Raw genomic sequence first — 19,988 nt, forward strand, 5'->3', positions numbered from 1 at the left:
TAAAAATAATGTAAAGGAAAAACAACAAAATAGTTGTTTTTTGTTGTAATATTGTTGTCCATTGAGACGCATGTATCGTCATATTTTGTAAATTTGAAAAAAGAAAACAACAAAGTAAAAATGTTTGTGATTTGGATAAAACTAATGAAAAATTTTAAATCTGGAGATACGTGTATTTTATAATATTGCTATATGAAACGCAAAGAAAAATTATTCCTGGTTTTGTTAGGATGAAATTTTTTTTACTTTTTTATTTTCAATCTAGCAAAAAATATTCTATATTTTTTTGTTTGTGTTTCATTTTAAACAAACTACAAAAATATAGTACAAAAAGTCCACTTTATTTGGCAAAAAATGTGACAAAAAACAAGATTTGTTGTTTTACCAATGGTCTAACGACGATCGGATGTAACTCAAGAAAGATCAGACCTGCACAAAGGTTGAACTGTTAAATTTCTGATTCTGATTCTGAAAAAGGAAAAAAATCTTTGTAGCAAGAATTTAGAAGGATTTTTGCATGAATAAAACCACACCTTTTACAAGTAAAAACATGACAAAAATGGTTGGATTTCTTGTTTTAGCAATGCTATAATGACTATGGGATTGCATTCAGTAGATATCACACCTGCGCCAAGGTTGAATTGAAAGGTTGAATTGAATTGGTAAGAGAAAAAGAATTTTGCAGCATTTTTGGACAAAAATATCACTGTAAATAGAACAAATGCGACAGTAATTGCAAGATTTGCTGCTTTTTCGTGGAACAATCCGTCATCAAAACCCCGGGATGTCTTTCCCCTCCATCTTTCCTCATCGGGAGGTCTGAAAACTCGCATTGGCCACGAACGCACCATATGTGAGCGATGACATCATCAGCCCGCACCAGCTTAGGCGTCGCCGCATTTTCTACCGCGCCCCCCCCCCCAAAAAAAAAAATCGTCCGCGTTGTGTCCTTCCACCGAGTTCTGACACGTGCACACACACACACACACACACACACACACACACACACAGCCAAGAAAGCCTCCTGGCTAAAGTGCGAGGCCGCTAACCTCTCATGACACAAACACGTGTGTGTGTGTGTGTGTGTGTGTGTGTGTGTGAGTGGGTGAGTGTGTGTGTTGTCGACATCGTGCATGACTGCTCTTGTTTGCTGGAGGACAACCGACTTGTTTATGTGCACGCACACATAAACACACACACAAGGCCCTGTTTGTGAGAGTGTGTATACCAGAGAAAGAGAGATTACGGAGCTATTCAGTTTGCTATGCTGGTAGCTATTCAGTGTGTGCGTGTGTGACTGTGTGTGTGTGCGCGCGTGTGCATGTGTGTGTGTGCGTGCGTGTGTGTGTCGTTGGCTGAAGTGGAAAAAGGTGGCGGAGGGAGGCGGGGTGGGAACGGGGGAGGGTCTGGGACTCTTTTTGGGCAACTCCCGCTGCCGTGGTTGCTACGGCGACGGCGAGCGGAAGCGCAGTCCGGGCGCTCCCCTCGACACATCCTATTAAGGGCGAGGAGTTTTTAGAAGAAGAATGGAGGAATAAGAGGTGGAGGAGGAGGAAGGAGGAAGTAAGAGCCTCGCCGCATTGATGGCAAGGTCCGCTCGGTGAACTTTGAACCCTAGCGTTGGCTTTAACGAGGCTAACGTGGATGCTTTCCGGGCCTTGTGGATGAGTGGGTTGCCACCGTTTAGGATCAAAGATAATTTATGCTGCGTTCTACTGTACAGAAGCAAATCGAGGTGAAAAATACACATTTGTCACATACATTAGACCATTTGTATCCAAGAAGAGACTAAGGGCAGTGAGAAAATGGGGAACCAAAGCAATGTGGAGACTGGGGGTGTCACTCAGTACAGATCAGACCTCGGCCAAGGTTGAACTGTTAAAAAAAAGTATGCAGTGTATCTTCAAATCGTACAATGACACATTTATCTGAGAGAAGACTGAGGGCAGCAGCAGCAGTAAAACAGAGAATATTGAGTATAATAACCCAGAATTAATAGAGTTTGCTAATGTTAGCATTTTTGCTTTTTTTTTTTTAAACTTCTAGCCTCGTATCGTCAAATGTTACAATGACAGATTTTATCCAAGAGAGACTGAGGGCAGCACCAGAAAAGTGGAGACTGTGGAGTATAAAACTCCTGTATGATCAGGGTAAGCTAATGTCAGCATCTTTGCTTATTTATGCCTTTTATCACCATGTATTCTTAAATGTTAAAGGCCACTTTATATTCACGAGGAGATTAAGGAGAGCAAAAGCAGTGAAGAAGAGGCTGTGGAGCATAATATTGCAGCATCAAATTTTGTCCATTTCTTTTCCGGAATCCTCAAATGTTCATGGAGACATTCTATCTGAGAGGAGACTGAGGGCAACAAGCAGCAAAGTGGAGATTGTGGAGTACAATACTTCAGCATCAACAGGGTAAACTAATGTTAGCATTTTTGCTAATTCCAGTAATCTCTAGCCACATATCTTTAAATTTTAAAATGAAACATTTTATCCAAGAGGAGACTGAGGGCAACGGCATCAAAGTGAATGTTATCATCAGGGTATGCTATCATTGCAGGAGCAGCACAGTGGAGACTGCGGAGTATAATGTTGTAGCATCAACAACAACTTGTAGCCGCCAATGCGACAATGACACATTCGATCCGAAAGGAGACTGAGGGCAGCAGTAAGGTGGAGTCTGTGGAGTACACTGCTAAGCTTATGTCTAGCATGTGTGTTTTGCCATTTCTTGCCACGTATCCTCAAACGTTGCAACAAAAACATCTGGTATCTGTAAAGCTGCAGAGTTTTTGCTGCTAATCCAAATTGAAAGTGATGCACGTGAGTTGTTCGTGTCAACGCGGAGACGAGACAATCTGCTTATCCCGGAGATGTTTTTATCTTTGGACAGGAAACTGTACTCCCTTCTTCTCTACCCCTTACACAATGCTACTTTTCCCAACCCCCACAACCAGTGACCCCTTACCCTGGTGACCACACGCACAGACACACACACACACGTCACGCTCAAACATTTTCAATTTAAACCGCCTCTTAAACACAAACGTCGCCACTGTTACACATCAGATGATGCATTCTCTGACCAAATGGGACTCGACAGCATCATGTGATTGCGACCTGAAATAAAAGGGGTCCGAGCGGCGAGCCTTGGGGGACTCCTCGGATTAAAATTGCTACACTCTGAGGCTCCCTGGAACAAAGGCGTGTCTGTCTTTGGGCCTAAACGCACCAAAAGTGTCATTATATTTTCCACAAGATGAACTTTGACCCTTTTGCGCAATATTTGCTTTCACACACAGTCTGCGATATTTGCTTTCAACAAAAAAGGGGCAGCAGAAGTGAGTGTCTGATGTGAAACTTTTACAACCCTGTCCCTACATCATTGGATACCGACCTTTTCCACAGAGTCCAGCTGCTGTTACGGCTCTGATAATATTTCCAGAGACAGAAATTTACCTATTTTCGTCCCGCTCATTCCATGCTATTGCAGTTAATACAAAAAAAAGCAACACCGGTAAAATCGGGGAAAATGCCAGATTGGCAATGTAAAAGGGGTTACAGGCGCCATTCAGGAATTGTTATGGCTCTGATACTACCTCCAAAAATGGAAAATTGGTGTTGGTTCTTTTTTTTACAGAACAGTGAATGCCAGCTAAAGGCAATGTAAAACGGGCTTCGGGCACTCTGATGACTCTGGTACTACGACCTCAGAAGGCGGAAAATCGCCAGGTCAACTTTGTTTCCCGCATTCCGTGTCAGTGCCATTTTTACAGAACAGCGACGTGAGAAAAAAGCTGGAAAAATCCCGGGATGGAGACGAAAAGCAATCCGACAAGCTTTTTAAGCCACGTCGCACCGCGACAGAGTTTGCGCACCCCCTATACGCTAAATGCGCACGACAAGACGCTCACTGTTACTGTTACGTGATTCAGTCCGCTCGATGCTAACCGTGCCGTGCTAACCACCAGATGGAGCACCTGGCCACACCCACCCAGCCTTCCCCTTCCTCCTCCATCCTCCTCTTCCTCACCGTGCACTCCATCTCCTCTGGCTCAGCTTTAATCTGGACCGAGGGCATGTCTGACGCCTCCTCTTCCTTCTCTTCCTCCTCTTCCTCCTCCTTGGCCGGCGAGGGCGGTGCGGCCTCCTGCGTCACGGCGGCGGGCGACGGCTTCTTCTTCTTCTTCTGGCCACCGCTCCTCCTCTGAAAGAAGAAGAAGGTGTCATGGTAGGTAGAAAAGTTGAGGAGGACGTCGGGAAATGAACAATTACCTCACTTTGAAAAGGGGAGAGAAAGTCTATTTAAAAAAAAAAAAAAAAAAAAGGCAAGAGGGGAGAAATGAGGCCTAATGTCGAGGCTTCCACTGAGGGAATGAGGAGCCGGCGAGGAATAACAAGCCAGAGAACGAGAGCGAGGAGGGGGGGGGTGCAGGGAGGAGTCGCCCCTCCCTCCCTTTCAGCCAGGCAGGCGGACACACCCTTTTCTGGAAGCGCACACACACGCATACGCACACGCACAATGAGGTGTGGCGAGGCCTTTTCTGTCCAAACACACACACACACGAACACACATTTACATAAGTCTCAACTCTTGATAAACAAACCATTTCCGCAAAGAACTTCCTCTCATGTTCACAACGACGTACTAACTATACCAATAAAAAGTAGCGCATGGAATATGATATATTGTAGATCAGTGTTTCTCAAACTAGCTATCACTTCCCCCCCAAAAAATACTTGACCAACATTAACAAACGTAGAAAAATGAGAACGAGATTTTATTCCCAAAAAGTATGTACCTGCTGCGGAGCAAGCACTGCCAATATATTATTACCCTGCAAGTTTATTATATACTCATTTTTCTTTTTCAGACTCGGATCAGAACTATTTTCTTTAAGAATTCTGTGGTACCATGGTGACACAATTCCCCAAAAGCTGTTTTTGCGATTTCCACATTTAACAGATTTTATGTGATTTTTTTTTTTTTTTTTTTTTTTTTTTTTAATAGTTCAACAGGGCAAGTATTAACTCACCATGAAGCCTTCAAAAATTCTACTTTTGGACTTGGAAGAGACATCAGATCCATTCAAAATTGACACAGAAATTTTATAGTTATTATTGTCAGCCACTAAAACAATACATACAGGTTTAAAATCAACACTGCTCTTAAATATAGTAAAATGTAAAAAATTCCCCAAAAAGTGAAAATGAATGCCTTCTAAATTTTGCACACCACAGAGAAGAGGAAAAAAAAAACATGTACGTAAAATGAGACTTCAAAATCATGCAAAGTCAAACCGTTGTCGCCACTCTCCAACACTGTGGGCGTGTCTGCTGAATGCGCTGAAACCAGGCTCCGCTCAACTGTCAGCTGTCAATCAAATACCTCGACTACGACCTGGAAAAAAATGGATGCTACTTCGTCTAGCATCTTTCTTATGCATACACATCCCTGCATGTTTGAGCCGCGAAAATATTATCTGCTTAAAGCGTCCTAAATTATTCACAAAATTTTCAGAGAATAGCCATTCTCATTTTGCTAGCGGACAACCTCAAAGTCACGGGTGAGCCGGAGCCTGTCCCAGCTGACTTTGGGCGAGAGGCGGGGCACACCCTGGACTGGTTGCCAGCCAATCGCAGGACGCATCTAGACAAACACCCATTCACACCTATGGACAATTTAACATGCATGCCGCCCATATTATATATTTGATTTTATTTACAAAGATCTATTCATATCAGTACCAGCAGATAATCTAATATACTATATGATTAATATATATTTTTTTACTTTAGATTTATTTTGTATTTATGTATATGAACAAATTGTTTTGCTGTGTTATTCTACAGAAGTTGGCTGTTAGTCATTTATTTTTGTAAGTATAAAAGGTTTTTTAGTCATTTTTCAAGAATTATATTTACAATTTAGCAAACATTTGTATGAGTAAAATGATAACCAAATAGATATTCAAGTCATTTATTAGGCTTGTTATTGTATTAAAAACAACTTGTTGTTGTTAAATAGACTAAATTGAATTCACCTTAATTTAATTTATTTAATTAGATTGAAAATATTGCTAACTTTTGTGTAAGAATACTCTATAAGTTACTGAAAGATATGTAAATATTTGTATGTTATGTGTAATTGAAAACATTAATAAAAACGTACATTGTAAAAAAAAAATACATTGTACACGTACATTTTTGTTTAAGTAAAAAAAAATGTTCTAAAATGTAAATTGGAACAATTTGATTAATTTTCATTTCCTTCATTTTATATTTGTGACTATTTTTACAATATAATAGAATACCGTCAAATGAACTAATAACTTAATTAATGGACTAATTTCTCCCAGAGTGTGGCTGGGGAAGTTACAAAGGATTCAAAGTTATTTCTTCCACTTTGAGCCCAAACAAAAGCAGTAAGAAGAATACAATGCTGCGACACTTTTTATATACAGAAGCAATGAAATAAAAGGCTCGTAAAGTGCATTGGCCCTAAAGTAAACGCGCATTAAATACTAACTAGAGTCACCCAGCACTGAAAGTAAAACAAGTTGGCTCTGGCTCTATTAAATTATTGACGTGCTGAAATGTGAGTTGCATTGTAATGGAGATGTGCGGCTCAGTCTAAATGCTGGAAGAGTCAAACTTTGCCACCATGCTCCGCCCACAGGCAATGGCGAAAACGCAAACCCTTCCAACCTGAGCATCACCCGTCTGTTAAGTATATGAAGTTCAAATTTTGTTGTCATTGGAAAAGAAAAATCTTTAGGGGTAGCTTGTCTTCCAAGGACCGTTAAAAATGGCCAAAATGACCCCCGAATGGCCCCTTCAATCCAAAATGGACTTCCTGTGTCTTTTCGGGGAGGTTGACTTCAGACTTTTTTGCAGGTCTACTCATGATAGACATGCTTACCAAATTCTAAGTCAAAAAGTGTTGCTAAGTCAAACCAGATTCAGGGGCTAACCCCTTAAAGACACTAAAGACCCAAAATAGCCACTTCTCACCCAAAATTACAGACTTCCTGTGTCTTTTCAGGCATAGCTTCCTGAGACTTTTTTGTGGGTTTCCACATGATAGACATGCCTACCTAATTTCACGTCTTTTACTGAACCTTTTTTCATTTAAAAAAGTCAGTGGACTCTTCAGTTGGAGAGTGCTTGTCATGTGACTTGGCTTTAGTGGATTCCACACTGAGGTGTGGCCTCGACCAATCAGCCACGGGGTGTGACTGGTTGTGTCACCCCTCCCACACGCACACACACACAAACACGCACACACACACACACACGCACACACTAGTGGCCCTCCAGTCCCATTGTGAGGGGGACAGAGCCCACTCTGTGCTTCTAAACAAAGGTAAAGGCCTCTCCATGCCACACCTTCCCCCCACCCCCCCCCCCCCTCCCATCTGACCAACACAATCCTCCTTGCTCTTCAAATACTCCACTTTCCATGACCCTCAAACAGACTTAGTAATAACATTGTAATAATGTACTAATAACATAGTAATAAAGCTGTGGTCATAGGACTTCAGTGGGGGGCGACATTCACAAAAGTAGGAGCTAGTAGCTCAAAGGTGTTAAATAAAATAGCTATAATGGTTATTCAAAGTTTAAGGTAAACATTTTTTAAATTCAATTATAATGGAAAAAGAAAAATACAATATACAGTGGAGTTGATTTTAAATATAATTTTGAATAGTGTTAAAATTTATAAAATTATTTAAAATGAAATCCTGTATGCGGAAAAAATATAATCAAATCTAGTACACATTTTATTTTATCATCGTATTTTGCTTACTTCAAAGCAGTTGTGGGTGAAAGTCATGGTAACACTGAGTAATATAAACAATTTTGTACTGATATCTTTTGAAACTATAGTTACAGCAGAGTAACAAAAGAAAACCCAAATTTTGGGAAAATATATATAATCTAAAAATATAATTTGTAGATTCATAAATTTAATGTTTTACTTATTTATTAAAATAAACAGTAATCAGTGTGAAAAGTAAATTAAAAATAGATACAATTTTTACTTTTTTTTACATCTTTTATAAATTGCAAACAATTCTAATTTCAAAGCAATTTTGGTTTAAATTCAGGGTAACACTGATTAATAAAATATAATCCTATTTTTTATCATACAGCAGAGGAATAAAAAAATTGTAATTTCAAAGCACTGTGGGGTAATGTTCATTAATTGTATTTAAAAAAATCTATACATTTAAATGTATCAAATCAGTGAACTATAAATGATAATCAACAAACATAAAATCATGACTCATAAATAAATAAATATTAAGTGTTGGAGTGACTGTGCGATACAGGCAGTGTTTCATTTCGAGTAAGTAACGACCTCATTATGTCATATACCGCCCTGCAGTTCCATTATAGTAGCCTGGAGGGCTCTTTGCGTCCTCTCTCTCTCCCCCCTCCCCTTTCTGTTTTCAGCACCTGTCTTCAATCAGCCTCATCACCACCGGTATTTAAGCCTGCCTGTTCCAGGAAGTCCTCGCCAAAGTACTGCAACCTCGCCTAACGGCCCCACGGCCCCACGGCCCCACGGCCCCACGGCCCCACGGCCCCACGGCCCCACGGCCCCACGGCCCACCGGCCCACCGTACTCAAGTAAGCTGCTCAACTCCTCGTCCCCTTGTTAACGCTTGTGTCTCCTCGTTCCCAGTGTTCCTGACACACGTCATTCCTGCCAGCCACCTGTCCGCGCCGCCGCCTGCCAACACATCCAGGACCACCTCCATAACCTTTGCCCAATAAACTGTTCATCATTTTACATCAGCCTCCGCCTGCTATTAGGTCCAGCTACTTCCCACACTTGACAAATTACTGTCTATTCTCTTGCCTGATTGGCCAATTGTCACCCCCGCGTTTGGTCCATCTCTATGGTGACATCATGAATGAAAATGAAGCCTGAAGCCTTTTCTCGCCCTGCCTGCTTCAATGTGTGTATTCAGCGAGCGGGTCGAGTGCATAGCCAAGTGTGGATTTCCTTGCAGCACAAATTGGCAAGGGACTGTGGGGGGGGCTATGCTTTTTTTTTTTTAACAGAATTATTTGTATTATTAATGGAATTGTAATGATTAATTAGAATTTAGTTTTATTTAAAATTTTAATTTAATTGATGTAATTTCAGTTATTTGCTTACTTTAATTGCTAATTTAACTAGAATCTTTTAATTTCAATTGCAAGTTTGATTTTATTTGTTATTTTAATTGGACATTGAATTTTTATTATTTTTTTTTTTTTATTGTATTTTTGAATTGCTAGTAAAAATTAAAATGTATCTTCAATGTTTTTATTTTATTTGACGGATCAATTTGTTTGACGGGTCAATTTGAATTATTTAATTTTTTATATATAGTCGATATTGTATTTTTCAATATTTCACTTAACTATTTTTAAATGTTTTATTTAGATTTTGATTATCAAGTGACATTTACTGTAAATGTTTTGTTGTTTAAATTGTTCATTTTAAAAATACATTTATAGAAATGTTGAATTCATTTTTAATTCATCTAAATTACTTTTAGTTTTCATGAAGTTGTCAACGTTAAGGGGAAAATAAAACGTTTAGATTTTATGTTCTTTCAGATCAAAACACTTTGTTTACATGGTACGGTAGCTGCTGCTCCACTTAGGACCAGTTTTTGTGTCCTGACAGGCAAGATCTGTTTTAGTTGGTAATTCGAAGAAAAATTGTGACGAGACACATTCGTGACGTATCAACTTTATCATCCCTAAAGGCAGCAAAGCTTGTAAATCCTTCTGATTCCCCCCCTCCTCAAGCAAGATTCTAAACAAAGCCGGGAGTCTGAGGCCCAAGTCATGAAACTAAATAGGAAAACACAACGGGGGGCCAAGTTGGGAAACTGTAAGGACGACCAAAACCACGCCCCGCAGCGTGCGAAAAAAAACGCTGTTGTTACGCCACCACCTAAAACAAAGACCGTCCTCCACTTCACTCATCCAAAGATTGACATTCGGAGATCGTAATGTGCATAGACAACTGATTTTTTGTTGCATACAAATGTTTGACAAAAATTGTTAAAAGATAAGCGGAACATACAATAAAGATGCAAGTTTAAATTTGTTGGTAAGCTAAATAGAATTTCCTAAGGAAAAGCTATATGGTTGTTTTTAAATAGACAATCGCATGTGTGACTTAATAGTAGAATGTGTGGGAATGCACAAGTATGTCACAACCAAAACAAAAATGTCTACCGCCACAGCACATATCGTTGTTAGCTAATTTAATATAGCCTACCGTTGCTAGTTAGAACGTACTGTAATGCCCCCGCACGGGTTAGAGGATAGACACAGCCTTCGGTGCACTTTCAATCGCTTTATTGAACACGTCACTCACCAGTTCAGGCCCCACCTTTTAAAGCCATACACACAAAGTCACAGATACTACAGCATGGAAATGTGGATGCCAACCCCAAGTGGACAAAATTAATACTTGCACCAGAGATGCACGTGACTGTTTTTAATAATGCAAAAATCTATTTTTATCCGATTACTCAATCGAGAGGGTAATCAGTACAATACTTGATTCTAAAAATATTTGATGACCGCAGCCCTAATTTAAACATTGTTGTTGCCAACTGGAAGTAGACAAAATAGTTTTTGGCCGTTTGTTTATGTGATTTTCAAATTGGAAGACACTTTTTTTTTGTGTTATGTCTGATAATACACAAGTACGAATGTTACAACCAAGGAAAAAAAAGTGATGTGTTTATTTGAAAATTGTCTTCAATTTGGTCGGGGTGGTGTTCCAAAAAAGTAGCAAAAGCAAAAATGTCTATTTGCCTTGTGTGGAGTTAACGTGAGACAGCCGAGAGAGCCCGAAACCGCAGGAAGGATTAGCCAATAATTCCTCAAGGTTTGTTTTGACCTAATCTGGAGCTCCCCCGCCGGGCAAAGAACTCAGCAGAACGGGATAAAAGAAAAAAAGTGGTGAAATCGGAGGGAGGAAAAAATCAAATTCAACACGCTAATATTGAGAAGTCATCTGGACTCCAACCGCGCCCACTCGGAAAAGGCGAATCTTCCACAAATCCCACTCGGACGAGGCAGTTAGGGTGGAGGCCACGGTGGGGTGGGATTATGGTGGGGGGGGGGGGGGGTCATGGAGGGTGGGGGAAGTGGGGGTCAGTTAGTGCGTAAAACCTTATGAGGACCACTGGACTGCGAGAGGAGGGGTCTCTCTCCCTGTGAGTGCAGAGTTCCAGGAACTCGAAAAAAAAAGGGCGGGGTGGGCGCGACCCTGTCAGCTTGTGATCTCCACACAGGAAGTCAGGGTGGGTGGGGGAGTCGTGTGTGTGTGTGGTGGGGGGGGTAGTGAGGGTGGGGGTTGCTTCGCCAAGGAGACGACCAAGAACGAAAAGACGAGAAGGAAAAAACAGGGTGAGGAGCTCTGCTGTTGAACAAATAATACCATTTAAAAACAAACATTTCCCCTAAAGAAATACTGCAGTCGTTTTTTTCTATACTTTTTTCCCCAGATATTTGCTGAAAAATTCACAGTTTTTGTGCGCTTTCTGAAACACCCTAAGACGCCGCTCAAGTTCTGTCTAAATAGGAAAGTAGTACAGCAGTGATAGTGGAAGGGATACATCTCGCCTGAGAGACAAGCTCTGTGTGTTGGGGAGAAGCTGAGTTTAGCCTGGGTTGTTACAGAGAGTCTTTGTTACATGTAAACGGGGAAATTCCGGGTGCATTTTTTCCAAACCAAACCATCTGTAAACAACTTATTTCTAAGGGTGATGTTGTAAGATGAGTGTAAAATGATATGAAAGTGTTTTGGGATCATAATTTGGGGCATATTTACAGTTTAAGATATTTATATGAGCAATTCTAAAAAAAAATTATTTGTGGGGGGGTGTCCATTACTCGAATGGTCATAGTATCAAGACTGACCTGTGAGAGGTAGCACGGTGCCACAGGGCATCCAGACTGCCGGGAAGTCAAAGAAGAAGAAAGAATAGTACAACCCCAATTCCAATGAAGTTGGGATCTTGTGTTAAACATAAAAACAGGTGTTTGATGAGCATTCCTCAACTTTCTCAGTCTTTTTTGCCACCTGTCCCAGCTTTTTTGGAACGTGTTGCAGCCATAATATTTTAAGTTAATGATTATTTGCTAAAAACAATAATGTTTGTCAGTTTGAACATTAAATATCTTGTCTTTTTAGTGTATTCAATTAAATATAGGTTGAACATGATTTGCAAATCATTGTATTCTGTTTTTATTTATGTTTAACAAAACGTCCCAACTTCATTGGAATTGGGGTTGTAGAAGAAGAAAAACTCAAGAAGTGAGGCTAACCCTTAGCTCGTCCTGGGTGATTAATGGAGTTTATTTCTAAACTGAAGTTTTGTCAGGATGATTTTCATTTTAAGCAAATAGTTTTTCCGGAGTACATAGTTGACATGCACTGCTTACACTAACAACATGGCTGCAAACAGAGTGAGCTAGTTTAGGAAAAGTACAGTTAGTATTTTCAAGCAGGAGAGGGGAGAGAAGAAAAGCGGCAGTAAAACAGGCCGACATCCAGTCTCTGTGTGTCTCTATTACAACCTGCGGATGGCAGTATAATGCAGTGACGAGGCTTTAAACAGGATTTTTTTAGAGGTAAGTGGCTTTTGAGCTTTAAGGGTCACAGGGTGTCATCAGCAGGCTAGCAGCAGCGATACAGACAGACTGGAGGAGTCACAGAAAGGCATAGAAGTGGATGTCCTTGCCTCACCTGTACTTAAGAAAAGAGCCATGGAAAATACAGTTTTATCATTCCTGTTAACTCCTTCCATTCTTAGTCCCACCATCACATCTTAAGAGCGATTGAAGTATTTCCGGAGAGGGCTTCAAACGCGTCTCCGTCCCGGCACTTTTGTAGCAAGCTATTTTTAATCCGCTAAAAGGCCAGCCGAGCGTGAGCCATGTCCAAGCGTTAACGCCCCGCTACCAGCTCGGGAGGAGATAGAACAGTCACGGCCGAGGCATGTCGGCCGGCAAATTGAATTTAAGCAGTTGAAAATGTCATACAGCAAAACAACACGAAGTTGTCGCGTGTTTAAGTTTGATAGCCACAAGCTTGTTTGATACAAAAATCTATAGTGTTCCCCCTGCTATATTGTTTTTTATCGTACGGTCAATTTTTTTGTCTTAAGATACAAGCAAAAATGTAAGCACAGTGTGCTCTTCAGACCTCCACCGCGAGGTGGCACCAGCAAACTTCACAACATCCAGCCACTGGCAACTCACATTCGTTTCCTTGCAGCGGAAGGACAATGTCAGTTGGTGGCGCTAATGCAGCATAAAGTGCCAATAACGAATCAAATCCCGGCCCCGCCTGTGTGGAGTTTGTATGTTCTCCCTGTGCCGTTTTCTCCGGGCACTCCGATTTCCTCCCACATCCCAAAAACATCCGTGGTTGGTTGATTGAAGACTCTAAATTGCCCGCAGGTGTGAATGTGAGTGCGAATGGTTGTTTGTTTCTATGTGCCCTGCGATTGGCTGGCGACCGGTTCAGGGTGTACCCTGCCTCCCGCCCGAAGATAGCTGGGCTAGGCTCCATCACGCCCGCGACCCAAGTGAGGAGAAGCGGTAAAGAAAATGGATGGATGGATGGATGTTTTTTCGTTCTTGGCATTAGACAAGCTAACAGAAGTTACAGTAACTCTAAACCTTCAAACAAGCTACTTAACACACACGGAGAAGCAACACATACAAATAGAACATACAACATTATTCACAGACATACATTCTCTCCGCTTTGTGGGAACTATTACTGGAGTTTAGTTGGGGACCTGCTCTGCCTCTTCTTCTTGCTGTTAACTACACTGCATGTCTTTCCAGTAGAGTTCAGTGCTGCCATGCATGTTGTAGCACAACGTGGTACTAGTGGGAGGCCCGCAACTCTTAATTTGGGACTTGTCTGTATACTGAAAAAGGCCAAAAGAAACAATCGCTTAAAAAAACTCTATGATGATGCCTTCAAGTGGACCCTAAAACTGTGGGAATATGTAAAAAATTTTTTTTTATAAAAACAACCCCCTCAAAAATCACGTTGTATACCACAAACATGACGATTCGAGAGTTATCGGCTAACGTTAGCGCCATCGCCTCCATGATTAGCAAATTAGCATATTAGCATAGCTCCATTTAAGCGTTATTTCATGCTTATCCCACCCCCACCCCCCATACAGCGTGAGAGAAAGAGGGCGGGACGGCGGAGTCTAACTGGGTCAGCGCTCTGCTCACTCGCTGTCACCAACACCACCCCCCGCCCCCCGCTCTGGTCCTTACCGTGTGTGTGTATGTGTGTGTGTTTTGGGTGGGGGGTGGGAGATCCCCCTGCAGGATCCACACATATGCGGTCGGAACACGGCTGCCCGCTCCCACGAGCTGTTTGGAGGCGGCAACCAACCCCCAAGGCACCCCAGCAACAAAAAAATTGAAATAAATAAACAATGTACACACACACACACACACACACATCACAATGCAGTGGATTTTGTTGTTGTTGTTTGCACAATGAGTGTGAGAAAAGAGGGTAAAAATACAGTGACCGCACGCTCAAGGGTTCACGTCAAGTTCATCCCAAAAAGTGGTTCCGCCACACTCGATTGCATTGAGATATGAAAAAAGGAACATTATGGGATGGAAATAAGGCTGGAGTTGCCAAGGGGGAGGGAAAAACAACGACGACAACAAAGTAAACATGAAATTGTGCACCAAAATGAGCGTAAAAGACAATAATGTTGGAGGAGTACGAAATTTAGTAGGATTTTCTACCCAAATATGTTTTGCACTGACATGTATTATTGTCGTTACATGACAAATTTCTTTAGCATTTTCATGAGGTTAAGTTTATCCAAATGGTGGCTGAGGGCAAAGGTATGGAGAAAAAAAATTATCTAAGAGGAGATTTCGGGCAAAGGTATAGAGAAAATCTTGTTCAAGAGAAGACTGAGGTTGATGGTGTGCAGACAAATTTGACCCAAGAGGAGACTGAGGGCAGTAGTGCAGTGACAAATTTTATCCATGAGGAGACTGAGGGCAATGGTATGGAGACAAATGGTATCAAAGAGGAGACGGAGGTCAATGGCACAGAGAAAAAAAAAAGTTTTCAAGAGGATAATCAGGGTAATGATATGATGATCAATTTTATTGAAGAGGAGACTGAGCGCAATGGTACGGATAGTAACTTTATCCAAGAGGAGACTGAGGGCAATGGTATGGAGCCCAGATTACCCAAAGGTAGACTAAGGGGGATGGTACAGAGAAAATACATTTCCAAGAGGAGACTGAGGGCAATTGTACGGAGACCAATTTTACTCTAGAGGAGACTTAGGGAAATGGTACAGACACCAATTTTACCCACAAGCAAACTGAGGGCAATGATATGTTGCTCTAGAATCTTCAGCGTTACGCTCCGCAGTCTCAACTTCGCTGCACTTTGCCCTGAGTCTCTTCTCCATTCAAATGTGTCTCATTCTGACCGATGTGTTGACTGCGGCTGACTGGTTTTCGCAGTTTCCTGCAGACAAAATGACTAGCTTCGCCTGTTACTGTGCCTTAGCTCCAGGCCTTGGAGTATTACGCTCCACAGTCTCCACTTTGCTGCCCTCAGTCTCCTATTGAATAAAATTCTCCCCGACGTGTTCACTGCGGCGTGGTTTTCGCAGTTTCGCGGACAAAGACGACCACCCGGAACCGAGGCTCGTCGACAGACGCTAGTGCACGCACAGGTCACACGCACGCACACATACGCAAGCACACGGAGGAGTGCACACAAGAGTGTAATGAAACACCGGGTGTGTCCTCCATCTGGCGAGCAGCGAGGCAAGCGAGAGAAGCCGCCTGCCTGTTATCACACCACACCCTGCTGACGCAAAGCCGACTGCCACTTCCCTACACACCCTCTTATCCGCACGCACACACACATACACAAAGTAGACAAAAACATACACGCGTTGCAAACAAACAAACACACTCGAGAAGCTTCTGAGCTTCTGTGGTCTGAAGGTTCCTCAAACAGTGCGTTCAAGGACACAGATAGAGTGGATGGTCGTATCAGCGAGCAGTGACATAACAAAAAAGAAACTGAAAGAAGCACACATTTGAGAACAATTTGATATAACTCCATTAAAGAAATAGCTGGAAACTACAGGGAGAAAAAAACACGCCACATTGAACACATCATTCAGTATGAAGCACAATAAGAAACAACAACGACCCACAGGACAACTTTTCGGCAATGTACCCTAAGTCAGGGAGGCACATTTTATCCAAGATGAGACTGAGGGAAAAGTGCAGTAAAGTGGAGATTGTGGAGCACTGTATTGCAGCAACATGCTAAGCTAGCATTAGCATGTTTGTGTTTCCTTTTGTCATTTTACTTCTCAGCATGCGGCAATTTGTATGGAGATGGATTTTACCCAAGAGGAGATTGAGGGCAATTTGCAGTAAAGTGGAGACTGGAGTACCATAAAGCAGCAACAAGCTAAGCTAACAATAGCATGTTTTTGTTATTTTTATTTTGTTCTGTATTTACTTCTCAGCATGAGGTGAGGGTTATGGTGACAAATCTTATCCAAGAAGAGACGACTGATTTTCTTTGTCAATTGTGTTTTGTATTAACATCTTGGCATCTAGTTGGTAAGGACATTACAATAAAAAGGTTGTCCGAGATGAGACTGAGGGCAAAGTAGAGACTGTGGAGTACCATACTGCAGGCACAGTTACAGGCTAAGCTATTGTTACCTATTTCAGTTTGTTTTTTGTCATTTGCATTTTGTATTTATCTCTCAGCAAGTGAGGAGACAAAAACATAAGGAGATTAAGGGCAAATTGCAGCAAAGTGGAGACAGCGGAGCACCACACTGCAGCATCCACAGCTTCGGCACAGTTACAGGCTAAGCTAACATTAGCATGTGTGTTTATTTTTGCCGTTTTGAATTCATTTCTTGGCATGTGGCTGATGGTGAAGAGTTGAATTGTATCCAAGAGGAGACTGAGGGCAAAGCAGAGACTGTAGAGTATCGTACTACAGCATCCAGAACTAAGACACAGCAACAAGCTAAGCTAACTTTGGCATGTTTGTACAGCATTTACTTCTCACCATTTGTGGATGTTGGTACGATGACTTTATGTATCTGAGAGGAGACTAAGGGCATATAAAGTTATCTGTGTGTCTTTAAATAGAGCTAAAACGAGGCTGACCAGTAAACAAAGAAAATAACTTCCTCCTTGCCGCTGGGGGAAATGAGGCAACTTCTCACACTGTTTATTGCTTCAATAAACATCTTCCTCAATCCGACATCATGGAAGTCATCTCACTGATGAGGTAATAAAATCCTTATCCAATATCTTATCGATGTCTCCTGTGGTACAGTATCAAGTTTTGGAATATGCTTGTTTTATAACGGAGTGCTAATTGTGCAACGGCTGTATTGTAATACTACCGGAATAGTTGGGGAAAATATCATACAGTGAACACACATTTTAACACACTTTTTTAAAGTACAGAAAATAGAAAATAATCGAAAAAGACGGGATTCGAGTCTGAATCGAAGGACGTGATGTCATTCTAGCAGACGCCGTGACATGGACCAATCAGACCCAAGCTGTTTTCCATATTTAAATGAGGGAAGAAGAGCGATCCAATGAAAGCGAAGCCCATTTACATGTCGCACAATGATGACAAATCTGACCGTCTTAAAAGGCAGGTGACAAAGACTTACTATAGAATAGCTTGAAAAAAGGACGTTTTTGGCATTTCCAACCGCAGTTATCATGCAAACCCCATAAAAGGACATCAAAGATGATCAAAATTAAATAGAAAAAATAAAACAGTAATGCAAAGGGAACCGGTGTTAGACGATTAATCGATTATCAAAAATCATTATAGATTCATTTGATAATCGCTGAGTTGTCGATTAATCGTTGCACTACACTGTATATTAATACTATCTAGCGTGGCATAAAAATATCAATATTAGATCCCCTACACTCCTTCTACGATGAACAGTACAACATACTGTAGCAGCACATTCATTTTAGCGTGCCGCTCGACTACCTGCCGCTCGTTAATTCTCGCTGACGTCTCGACTCTGCGACCCGAGCGTGCCGCCGCCGGCCAGCGGCGACCCTGGGGCTGGCCCTGAAGCGCTCGGCCCATTCCTCACACCACGCCGTCGTACCTCACGCTCATTTATCTCGACGCGCACGCGCGCACACGCACACAAAGAGGCAGCCAGCTGGCCAACTAACCAGTCATCCGCTCAAGCCACCTGATACCAAAATACTCAGCCACCGCGTGAAACAAGCTTCTTCCGTGTCAGACTCTCTCTGCGTGAAGCTCGTGAAGCTTCCAGAACCTTTCTGCCTCTTTAACACTGCACACGCTATCAAAAAAAAAAAAAAGGGGGAGGCATATAAAACACATATCACAAAAAGTTCAAGACACTGGAAAATTTCAGGGACGAATCGAAAATGCACTTTCCAGATGAAGTCAAACAACTCTTCTCTAACAAGAAGCTAAATAGGGAAAACAATTCCAAGGTCTACTTCGATGCCTTTCTGTGACTCTTCCAGTCTCTCTGTCGCAACCTGCTGATGACACTTTGCGCACTCAAAGCTCGGTGGCCGCTCCCTCTCCGAGAACAACCCTTTTCACATGGTTTCGCTTTTCTCTTTTCACGCAGTAGACAGCGAAGGCGGGATATTGACGCAACTGCGTGCGCTTTCACACAGAGACACGCCAATGTCAAGATGACAAAAGTGTGTTCATGAGACGTGAGGATGGACGTGAGGAGGATGTGAGCATTTTTTGGCACTTTAAATTGAAGAAGAAAAAAAACAGACAAAAATTGAGCTAATAGGTGAATCCACGCGAGTATGCGGTAGCCCACTGGACTGCCAAAAGCATATTGCTAGCATGACGCCCGCTAGCCAGAGGCTGACCTGCACTGTATTTGTTTACAGAGTAAACTAGTGAAGTAACATTTCCTTTTGCTCACCTATTATGTGGGAACTCTGTATGCCTCTGTACTGTACATATAAAAAAAATATTTAAAAAAATAAAAAAGAAGATGAATACATGTAATTTTTACTAGCTGTCTGTGACCCTCTTTTGGCTCCCCAACCATTGGACTGGTGGCCAGTCAATCACTGTGCCACGATGAGTTAACTATCAAATCTATCAAATAAACAACCCTTATTCAATCATCTCCCTTGTAAGTGAAGTTTATATTCCCCAAATTCATTCACTTTGTAGCCCTCCAACCTCCATATACGAAGAAGGGTGTACTGTACAACAATGTCAGACGGAAGTGCACCTGGCTCTTCCCTCCGTGCGCATGCGCGGGAGGATGTGGGAGGGGGTGTGGGGTGGAAGTGCTGCTGGCCCTTTAAAAAAATAAGATGGTGTCCTGTGAGGATGCAGATCGCGCCTTCCGTTTACCCCCTTGCCCAGTTTTCGCCAACCAACTCGGCCCGCAAACATTATTAAAGAGCCACATTGCGCTGACATCGTCACAAAGTGTCAAATAGAACGTGCACTTACTTTCTTGTGGCGGCTCTCCGTGTGCATCTCGTAAGGGGGGGGGGGGGGAGGGGGCGTCGGTGGGGGGGCTTTGGGTGTGTAGAGCCCTAATGTGGGGAAAGGGGAGCGAAAGGAGGGTTTATGGGAGAGGACAAGGAGGAGGAGAAAGGGGGCGGTGTGCTGTGGATATTCGGGCTATAGGAGCACGATGGTGCGCTCCTCTTCTGTTTAGTTCATATCCGCAGCGTCGGTCTTTGCAAACCCCCCCACTAAAAAAAAAAAATAATAAAAAAAAAAAATTGGAATAATTCAGCCAAGCGTTGCCCCTCTGGTTCTTGCCGTTCGCTGCCGTGCATTGAAGGGCTGGGTTCTCTCTCTCTGCCTGTTCCTCCTCCGCCTCTCCCTGCTT

General features: G+C 42.1%; 1 protein-coding gene across 3 annotated transcripts in view; it reads right to left on the bottom strand.

The window, feature by feature from the left end:
• The window catches only part of klf8 (Kruppel like factor 8), a 34,745-nt gene extending 14,769 nt beyond the window's left edge, over positions 1 to 19,976 (bottom strand). The window contains exons 1-2 of one of the 3 annotated variants that reach the window (XM_061702595.1): positions 19,601 to 19,976; positions 4,037 to 4,210 (exon numbers count right to left, since the gene is read on the bottom strand). In XM_061702595.1, the coding sequence (XP_061558579.1) occupies positions 4,037 to 4,210; positions 19,601 to 19,627 (201 nt within the window). In that variant the 5' untranslated portion in view covers positions 19,628 to 19,976. Of the gene's footprint in view, positions 1 to 4,036; positions 4,211 to 4,278; positions 4,327 to 19,600 lie in introns of those variants that run through there. The other 2 variants (XM_061702597.1, XM_061702596.1) reach the window with 2 other exon arrangements.
• Positions 19,977 to 19,988: the final 12 nt, after the last annotated feature.

The sequence above is a fragment of the Phycodurus eques genome, chromosome 17 (genome assembly GCF_024500275.1).
Source record: "Phycodurus eques isolate BA_2022a chromosome 17, UOR_Pequ_1.1, whole genome shotgun sequence".
Classification (NCBI taxonomy): Eukaryota; Metazoa; Chordata; class Actinopteri; order Syngnathiformes; family Syngnathidae; genus Phycodurus; species Phycodurus eques.